At 37.3% G+C, this 10,581-nt stretch overlaps 1 protein-coding gene and 1 long non-coding RNA gene across 4 annotated transcripts in view; one reads left to right on the top strand and one right to left on the bottom strand.

The window, feature by feature from the left end:
* Positions 1-45: 45 nt before the first annotated feature.
* The window catches only part of LOC136403639 (uncharacterized), a 33,554-nt gene continuing 23,018 nt past the window's right edge, over positions 46-10,581 (top strand). Inside the window, exon 1 of the long non-coding RNA XR_010751163.1 lies at positions 46-474. This is a non-coding gene — a long non-coding RNA (uncharacterized lncRNA). The remainder of the gene's footprint in view (positions 475-10,581) is intronic.
* The window catches only part of GSPT1 (G1 to S phase transition 1), a 38,290-nt gene continuing 34,498 nt past the window's right edge, over positions 6,790-10,581 (bottom strand). For all 3 annotated transcript variants that reach the window (XM_066382605.1, XM_066382604.1, XM_066382603.1), the window contains exons 13-15: positions 10,400-10,489; positions 10,065-10,233; positions 6,790-7,655 (exon numbers count right to left, since the gene is read on the bottom strand). In XM_066382605.1, the coding sequence (XP_066238702.1) occupies positions 7,603-7,655; positions 10,065-10,233; positions 10,400-10,489 (312 nt within the window). In that variant the 3' untranslated portion in view covers positions 6,790-7,602. The remainder of the gene's footprint in view (positions 7,656-10,064; positions 10,234-10,399; positions 10,490-10,581) is intronic.

The raw sequence follows: 10,581 nt of genomic DNA, 5'->3' as shown, positions 1-10,581 counted from the left end.
TTGCGTCACTTCCGTGCGTCGCGCCGTAGGGGTTTGGCGGGAGCGAGGAAATTGCCACTCGGCGCGTAGTTGGTGTCTTCTCTGGGTTAACATTTTTCCGTCCCTTTTGCGCCGTGTTTCCGTGAGGTTCGGGGAGAAGCGTGGTGACGTTTTGATCTCTCATTTACACGAAAGACATCAGGCAACCGCGCGGAGGCCAAAGAGGAGCCCTGCCTACTCACCCAGTGGGGTCACCCCCTCTCCGTGGACCCCGCTTTTGGGGAGTGTAGGGAGTTCTGGCCCCACCACCCACCTGCCGGGCGGCTTGGGGGCGAATCACTTACGCCGCCCAGCCAATCTCCTTGAACGCGAAGGTGGTGAATTCCGTGGAATGTGGCACGGGTAGCACCAGACACGTCGGGAAACGGGAGTGGGGCCCCGAATGAGGAGCCAGAGCCAGAACCAGAATGAGCTTCGGGTCCCACCGAGTGGGAGGTAAGAGCGCACGAACATAAGTGTGCAGCTGGAGGACGGGGGAAGGTCCCCTCCCGCCCTGTATCCCCAGAAGGGACTGCTGTTAACTCTGTCTCCTGGAGCTTTCCAGGACATAGTTATAATTTTTTTTATTCGTATGGCTGGGTTTACATTTAATTTTTTTTAAACACGAATAGTAGCCCAATGTACCCATTCTCTGCGTTGACTTTTCCTCTTAATGTATCTTGCAAGTCAGTACATAATGCTGTGCCTCGTTTTTAACTCCGAACGACCCTCCAGCATGTAGCTAAACATTAGTTTATTTAGGAGCCTTTTGATGGACCTTCACGAGGGTCCTAGTCTTTTTGGAACTAACTATGGAAATCTTTGAGAACTAAACAATGAGAGGAGGATTTCTATATCAGCTGTACAAAAAAATAAATAATAAATAAATAAATAAATAAATAATGCTCCTTCCATATTGCCAAAGCTGGAGTCACAAAGAACGACTTTGTCTATGATCAACTCGCAGAAGAAATATTCTTCAAACTTTGGTACCTACTTTCACTTGTCTATTCTAGAATCTAGAATAAGATGGAATTGGTTTTATCACAGGATTATGAGTTATTACCTTAGGCTTCATTTATCAGTGTTTTTTAGTATATGAAAAGAGCATTGGGGCTGTCAGGTGTTGTGTCACCTGCATTTAGGTTTGAGAACCAGACTTCTAAGGCCAGGGCCATGGTATGAATGAATTCAGGTGAAAGAGCGGGGTGGTGTTTGGAAGTAGTAAGTGGCTGGATCAGGAATGGGCGGAGGGAGGGATGGGAGATGAGGCTAGAATGGTAGGTTAAGGAATTCATTACCAAGCTGAGGGTTTATATTTTGGAGAAATCGTAAATACAAGGTTTTTGAACTGGAACTAGGGAAGAAGAGGTAGTGATGAATTATTCTTTAAGAAAGTTAATCTGGGTGTGGTATTGTGGTGGTTTTCTTAAATTGATTTTAGAGAGAGGAAGGATGATTTGTTCTACTTATTTATGCATTCATTGGTTGATTTTTGAAAGTGCTTTTAAAGGAATCCTACAATTATAATAAAGCCAGTTGCTAAATATTGTATCTTCAACCAATTATGTGAATTACTTTATGTATGTATGTATTTATTTTTAGGTGAGGGGAAGGGGGGTAGTGAGGCAGACTGCTGCATGCACCCAGACCAGGATCCACCGAGCATCTCTGATGTTCATGCCTGAGGCTGATGTGCTCCATCCAGCTGAGCTATCTGGTCACACTTGAACCAATCGAGTGACCGGCTATGGGAGGGGAAGAAGGAGAGAAGAGGAAGAGTAAGGGGGTAGAAGCATATTGTCGCTTCTTCCATGTGTCCTGACTGGGAATTGAACTCGAGATGTCCATATGCTAGGCTCACGTTCTATCCACTGAGCCACCGGTCAGGGCCGTGGATTACTTTTTAAAATTTAGTATGTACTATGACATCTTAGAAAGAAATCAAGGTACTTAAGAGTGTATACTTTTTTTTTTTTTACAGAGACAGAGAGTCAGAGAGGGATAGATAGGGACAGACAGACAGGAACAGAGAGATGAGAAGCATCAATCATCAGGTTTTCGTAGCGACACCTTAGTTGTTCATTGATTGCTTTCTCATATGCCTTGACCGTGGGGCTACAGCAGACCAAGTAACCCCTTGCTCAACCCAGCGACCTTGGGTCCAAGCTGGTGAGCTTTTGCTCAAACCAGATGAGCACACGCTCAAGCTGGCGACCTCTGGGTCTCGAACCTGGGTCCTCCGCATCCCAGTTCAACGCTCTATCCACTGCGCCACCGCTTGGTCAGACTAAAGTGTATACTTCTAATGGCCATCATTTACTTGAGATTGTGAGGTGTACAGTTCACTGCAGACCTATAGCATCCAAGGCATTGATGCTATTTTTCAGAGAATTTCTTCCAGTTTTCTGCCCACTGACGTAGTATCTATGTATGATTTGATACCCAAAACGAACTTTTAAGAAAATTTTTCTTTCAACAACGAACAGCGTTTGATGGACAGGGTTAGTGACCTGGTTATTTAATAGAAAAGCATGGGAAATGTCAAGCCATTTAGAACTTTTATATTAACTTCTGCTTTGATAGCAAGCTTACTCATATAAGTTTTGCTTAAGGTAAGATTCATTTAATGCCAACCACTTATACTACAGAGTAACAAAATCTTGAAGTGATTCACCTAAAGAACTTATCCCAACTCCATAATAAAAGATGAGTATATATAGAAATGTATTGCTGCCATTCCATTAACCACTGTGCACAATACCTGTTATCATTCCCTTTGCCCTTATAAACGGCAAATACTTTGTCGTCTCTTGATCATTATTTAAAATCAGGGACAATAAGTTTGTAGTTCTGACAGTATCATTGATGTTTCCCCAACTCTGTTCATATAAAGCTACATTTGACTTATTAACCATCTCTAACTTCCTATCAGTTTGCTATTTTGTTGATTCACTAATATGCACTGTACAAAGGTCTTGCATACTATATGCAAGTAGACTGTAAATTCCTTATGTGACAGAGCTTATTAGTTACATCCAACAAGTCTGCTGGTAGATGATTCCAGTACTTAAACACAAAAATAAAGGACTGTACATAAAATGAACAGAAATACTCCTGGTATGATACAAGTAATTATAAACAAATAGACAAATCCTTCAAAAGGGTAGATGACAGTTTTTATTGTTATTACAAAAGCAGTATTTTTAAATTTGTCATTTGAGTAATTGCAAGAGCAGACTAAGGGCTTAATCCTCACACAGGCACCAAGTCAGGCACAGTAGGTAGCTACACATCATAAGAAAAAGGTTTCCTTAGATTCCCGTAATTCCTACCTAGGGCATTCTGCCATGCTTTGGAATTAAAAAAACCCCAGGACCTAATCAGTACCCCCCCCCCCTTTTGAATGAGAGCTAGATATTAACCTGCTGTCTAGTGAAAACTAATCACTAAATCCTGGCCTGAGAGAGATCCACATTTTCTTTAGAACAGAAGAAACTAGCTAAGATGTGTCAATTTCTGAGAGCCCAATGTGAGTCCTTAAAATGCAGACCTTCCAAGCTCAGACCTGCTTCACCTAATTCATGTGGATGATCACCTGAGGAATGCAGGAGCCCTAGCTCCAGCACAGATACTCTCCCCAGCAGCAGGAAAGGAGGTAGCAGGGACTTGCGCTGACATCAGAAGCACTAAGCTAATGTGCCTGGCAGAGAGGAGCCTCAGGAAGCACAAAATGTTATTTCACCTTTGCTGCCCACAAACCTGAGGTTTCCATGTTAAATTTTAACTGGCACAGTGGCATGTGTGACAAGGCAGAAGAGACAATTGCTATTCTAAGTGTTGCTTAAGAAAACCTGTGTAATTTCCTGCCTAATCAGACACGGTGCCTATCTGATTTTCCCTTATATTAGAGAACGTAAAGGTTAGATCTCCATTCCCACACCTCCATGGCCCTTACAACATTCCTTAGTAAACAATTTGGTAGCATGTAAAGGTGTATTTATTGAAGGGAAGACTTAGTAAGACTACTACTTAAGAGCCAAAACCATTACAAGTTGAACGAAATCTACCCTGTCTGAATTCTGGCAGTAAATTGATTCAGATGGGATCCAATGAACTACAGGAAAGTAAAAACACTTCCTATTTCATTTACTATGAAATCTAATATAACCAACCGACAACTTAATTTAAATCTAGTCTTTTGAGTTGTGCTATGTAATTATATTTATTTAACAATTTGCTGCCATGGCAAGATCTCTAAAGAAACAAGATCATGAATGTATTGGATGGCATATGCTAGAATCACTGAGAAATTTGCTGGAGGAAATAAAAGCTGTATTATTTGGAGGCAGAAAATCATCCCCTAAATTCTATTGATTGCTCTCTACTTTCCATGTCTGTGAGAGGATTAATGGCACAGTTTATTCTGATAAAGTAGGCCAACATCGAATATAACACTAAATCAACCTACAATCGGTAGTGCCAGAACCATAATTTTCACAAGGGGTTTAAACATTGAAAGTTGCCTGATGTTAAGAGCTGTAATAAAAACTGTTTATTTGTCCCTTGACCACCTTAAATCCCAACCCAAAGCAATGAGGCATCCATGAAGCCGCAGTCCATGAGGAAGTCCATGCCAATGAGATAAGGTACTAGTGCTGTCATGTGGAATTGTCGTTAAAAATCAACGGAGTAATTAGTCATAACTAGTGTTCCTGAAGATTGCCTGGGAGTTTAGCTGATTTTTTCAAAAGTTCATCATGGAAGCAGTTTTGGACCCATAGGTTCACCTTTTCCTTGGGTTGCAAAACTGCATCTGGTCGAAAGCATGAAAGTATCTGCAGTGCTTCAGCTGAGAAGATGCTGGTAACTGTTCAATGGCATCACGATCAAAGTTCATCCCATATTGTAAAAGCAGTTCTTGTAGTTTATGTAACTAGTGTGAATTACCTCAATACAGTGAACAACCTATACTTATAATTTACAAAGTTTTTACATTCAATTATCACATATATCAAGACTTTCAATTCAAACAAAGAAATATACATGAACTTAATTATTCAAGAACTTCAGTTCAATTCTTGATTTTACATAGATTTTCACTAAGTCCTTTCTGCAAATTAAACAAGGAATAGATACTACATATCCCCCTTCCCACAGTAAGAAATAGGGTTTAGAATGGCAATTACTTAGACTTTTATTTCATGGTATCTTCTCTTACATTTTCTTTAATTTAAAAAAAAACTATATAAATAATCTAGCATTAAAGTTGTTTAAAGAATATTAATGTAAAAAGATGCAAAGAGAATTGCTACTCTAACACATCTATGCTAAAGATAAATGTTTAGGTCTGTAATATTCTAAATCCACTGCCTATCACCCGATTTTTGCTTTGTCAACCATATAAACACACTTGCATTTGCAGAAGAAAAACGACAGCATAGGAATCCATATTGCTTTTTAAAGGTCCAACATCTCCACATACTGCCAATTCACTTCAGATTTATTTCCTCATCCAAATAACTATACATTGTAATTGGCAGTTTAAAATGCAGCAACTTTAAGTGAGAGTACTTCTCCAAAAAACTTCAAAGCCCAGAATGCATATGGTATCGGTTAATTTGACAATGAGGTTTATTTTAAATAATTTTTTGCACAAATGTGCAAGAATCCATGAAATTTTTCTTTCATAATTACATCTATATTTATCGTTTATTTTTTAGAGGTAGGCCATTCACAATTGATAGCCATGTTTTATTTAAGAGTGTTGGCAACATGCACATAATATTCTAAAAGGATAAATGTCTTAACATCAAGCATAACTGGTTTTTAAAATGTGTTCAATTTAAAAGTGGAAATCTATCTTTGGAAGTAATTTTAACGACTCTTGAGCTTTTAAAAATTGATTAAAATCCAAGCAATTGCTAGTATTTTGTTATTAACTTTGAAGTACAAAAAGTTACATACTGATTAAAGCTCCCGTATTTCCCAGAAAAATAAAATCCCAGAGATTTGCACACATAATAAAATTAAAATACATGCAATTTAATAGCCATAAGTATAGTTATAGGAAGCTGGAGGACAATAACTGTGCTCTGTCCATAAATAGCCCATTCATGAAATGAATGGGATTTTTATAGTTAAGAAAATGGTTCAATTAAGTTTCAGGTTTTCTGACTGGAAACAGACTGACTAGGCTTTTTCTATTCTGAGGAAGATTACAAGAAAGGGACATATCATTAAATAAATGACTATAAAGTATCTTATTTAGAGAAAAATCACAATCTAAAAGAGGCCAGGTCTTCGATAAATGGCAACACTCAGAGGCTTCCAATAAACCTAGAAATTATCTCTTCCGTTTCCCATTTATTCTCATGAAAAATTTCAAAGTCAGGACAGTTATAGCAGAAAGTCATCTTTCAATCTAAACACCACCACAATACTGCATTGTGGTTCATCCAAATCATAGTTTAACAAATTTCAGCTTTACATTTAAGAAAAGAGTCAACTTCAAATATTTGAGAAAAAGTTATACTGTGCTTGATTTCTATTGATCACTGTTAGCTTAATCTGTGCAGATTCTGATGGTTCTGAAGTATGTGTTCATTTAGTTGCTGAATGAGATTTAGCTTTAACCAGCAAGGAATACCCAACCTTTAAAATTAACGATGCAAATAATAAACTGATTAATTTGTAGAACTGGCACTTGCAATTGATAGTTTTCATACTAGATGCATGCAGCTCTTATAAATTCTAAAGGAGGCATTTGCCAGGTCTCAACATGCTTTCTTTATTGTAAACTCCATTAATTTAACACGTTAATGGAATTTTCTGTAGGGGTACAATTATAATTTACTTATAAATTGGCAGAAAATAACGGATAGACCTAATAAAGCAGTATCACAGTTGCATAAAGGTATTTAATTGTATGTATGCATTACCATCAAAAAGAAGGGGTCTGACTAATTCTTTCCTTTAATACAAACTTGATTACAGTTTGTAAATGCCTCATTTAAAGTAGTAGATAGGGAAAGAGTTTAGAAAAGTCCAAGTAATAAAATGTATTCAATTACTTGGTAAAGTTAAAAAGCTAATGCAACAATGTTATATCCAGATAAAAAACATTATTCAAAAGCAATTCAAATACCGAAAAGGGTTTCAAATTGAATGTTTTATTAACATGGTAGTTGTCTTTGTAACATGTGCACACACACTCGCACACTGAGAATGATCTGCCTGGGGGGAAAAGACTGTATACCTAAGGGGAAAATGAAAAATTAAAAAATTTCTGTAGGTTTTCATTATTGTAGGCAATTATGTCCACATCACTTACAAAGCTATTGCCAAATCTGTCCAAGGAAGCAGTTTGAGAGGGGAAGAAAAAAATCGTGGGAAAAATTCAACAGTGGCATAGCAGAGCTCTCAATATGAGAAAGCTGACATAATGTGGACTTTTGCTGTGAATTCTGTCTTTGCAAAATATGGGGAAAGGTTTGTCAATGGGCAGAAAATAAGAAGGCGGTGTGAAGTAGGCTTTGCAGTCAATTTTCCTCACAGTATTGTGCAGGGTCATCAAGAAAATGCTTAGTCTTTCTCTGGAACCAGTTTCAGAACTTTTCCAATTGCAATGGTCTTACCTAAAAATAAAATATGAAAAACAAAAACAAAAAACCTTTCAGTAGTTAACAGCAAGTCCGTATAATGTATTAAAGCTTATTATTTTAAATCATAATAATTTTTATATTGTAAATAATTGGCTTTACTACTAAAAGCATGATTTTTTTTTTTTTAATTTTATTTATTCATTTTAGAGAGGAGAGAGACAGAGAGGGAGAGAGAGAAAGAGAAGGTGGGGAGGAGCTGGAAGCATCAACTCCCATATGTGCCTTGACCAGGCAAGCCCAGGGTTTCGAACCGGCGACCTCAGCATTTCCAGGTCGACGCTTTATCCACTGCGCCACCACAGGTCAGGCCTAAAAGCATGATTTTTTACTAGTCTCAGTAAGTGGGTCTTTTTGGGGTAACTGAAAAGAAGATGATTTCCTGTATCAAAAACCATGACTGAATCTCAAAAACATAACGAAAGAAATAAACTATACATTAAAGACTACAACTTTTATGATTCTACTTATATAGCTTGTCCAAAATGGCAAATAGAAAAAAATGATGTGATTACCTAGATCTGGGGGTAGGAGTAGGTGACTGTAAATAGGTATAAGGGCTTCTTTTTAGATATTCTAAACATTTTAAAATTAGAATGTGATGACTTTCTAAATCTGTAAACATACTAATATGCATTGAATTGTACTATTATAACTGGTCCATTTCACAGTATGTGAATATCAATAAAACTGTTAAAAAGGGTTCTTCGTGTTTTGGAAAAAAACTAAAAACCAAGTTACTTATTTAGGAAAAAATAATTCCTGGGGTTAAAAATTCATGCTACATTAATTTCATCCTGATTTTATCAAGTTATAATTGGTAAGTAAAATTCTCATTTTGTTATGTTAATAAGGACAAACCTAATAACCAGTTTTGCTATCACCAAGGAAATTTTTGAAATAAAAAATGTTAAGGACTTTAAACAAATACTATTTTTATAGAGATTTCTCTCAACTACAGTGCAGGACCATATTCATCAGTATATTCTCATTCAGCACAATTCTTGACATGCAATAGATGCATAGTCAATATTTTGTTGAGGAATTAGAACTAACATGTGAATTGACTATTCTGAATTTCAGTTGAACCAAAGTTTTGTGTAAATTCCCCAATTCTTAAAAGTTATCTTAAGTTTACCCATAAAGAAATGTTTAATAAAAGCCGTTTTGTTTTCATGATACCAAATATGTAATTTCATGGCTACAAGATAGGAAAGTTACATCTATTCAGTTTTTCTTTTTTTTGTATTTTTCTGAAGTGAGAAGCAGGGAGGCAGAGAGACAGACTACCGGCATGACCACCAGTTTTGCTATCACCAAGGTGATGCTCTGCCCGTATGGGTTGTTGCTCCATTGCAACCAGAGCCATCCTCAGCACCCGGGCCAACTTTGCTCCAATGGAGCCTTGGCTGAGGTAAGGGAAGAGAGAGATAGACAGGAGAGGGGGAAGGGTGGAGAAGCACATGGGCGCTTCTCCTGTGTGCCCTGGCTGGGAATCAAACCAGGGACTTCTGCACACCAGGCTGACACTCTACCACTTAGCCAGCCAGCCAGGGCCCAGTTGAACCAGTGTTACGTAAAATTTTCAATCTTAGGAAAGAAATAAGTAAAAATCATTGTTTTTATGATACCAAATAATTTCATGGCTTACAAGATAGGAAAGTTATAGCTATTCAGATTCACTCAGAGGTAGGCAAAAATGAACATATGCACAAAAGAATCCATATATTAAATCTAGTAAGTAGGTATTAAAAGACTATCAATCTGTATATCACTTGTATTCTCACTCCCATATCAGTGTAGTGAATTTATCATGTTTGACTTTAAAATAGTTTTTTCTGACCACAAAAATGACAAAATATGTACCTCAAGCTCACATGGCAGACAGAGCCTTGAAAGCGCAAGATGAGCTTTAATCACACATTACAAAGTACTTCATCATAGAAATGTTTTGTTTAGTAAATAAATGACTCAAACTCACTACTTGTGCTGTGGCCAGGTGGCTCACTGGATAAAGTGTCATCCCAGTGCACCAAGGTCAGGAATTCTATCCCCAGTCAGGGCATGTATGAGAGGCAATCAGTGAGTGAACAACTAACGAGTTGATGCATCTTCTCTCAAAATCAATGAGAAAATTAAAAAGAAAAAAACCTCACTAACAAAATATAAAAATTCTTCCTTTAGATCATTACTGCCAAAATGCATGGTTAATATTACCTGCTGTTCAAATCATTTCTCATAAAATATTTATTATATGAATATATATATTATAGAACATGCATCCAAGTTCTCTGTGAACTAGTTGTAATGTGCACTGTATTCGGATGAAGATTACTAAAGCTAAGCATCTCAGGTATACTACTAGACATCAGCTTAAAAGCTTACCCTCATCTCTCAAGGTAAATCGACCCATCTGAGGGAAGTCTTTAAAGGTCTCAAGGCAGATGGTTCCTGCTGTCCTTAAGCGAGCAATGCATACTTGATCTTGCTTGACAAAACGGGGTCGAGTCTTACTTTTTTCTCCTGATTTTTTGTCTACCAAGCAAATTAAGGCCTATCCAAGATAAAAGGATAAGAAGACATTAGAACAATGCCAAATAAAAGAACCTTTAAATTAAGAATAAGAGTGCAAATAAGAGTACATCACTGTTACTGGTCAGAAATTATCAGGATGAAATGGTGTTAAAACACACAAAAACTGCAAGTATCTTAAAACTCACTGTTATTTCAACTTCCTCAATACAGGTATGAATATGCAGCACCGCATTATAACCTGGGCAGATGATGGATTTGTGCTCTATAATCACTATCTGTCAAACAAAAAGAAAAGTCACATTTTTATCCGTAGGGCAAAAAAGAATTGAATGTGTTAAGTGCCATACAGAATCACAAAAATGTTTAA

This window comes from Saccopteryx leptura, chromosome 4 (assembly GCF_036850995.1).
Source record: "Saccopteryx leptura isolate mSacLep1 chromosome 4, mSacLep1_pri_phased_curated, whole genome shotgun sequence".
Lineage (NCBI taxonomy): Eukaryota > Metazoa > Chordata > Mammalia > Chiroptera > Emballonuridae > Saccopteryx > Saccopteryx leptura.
The sequence above is the reverse complement of the archived record's forward strand: the minus strand, read 5'-3'. Positions and strand labels throughout refer to the sequence as shown.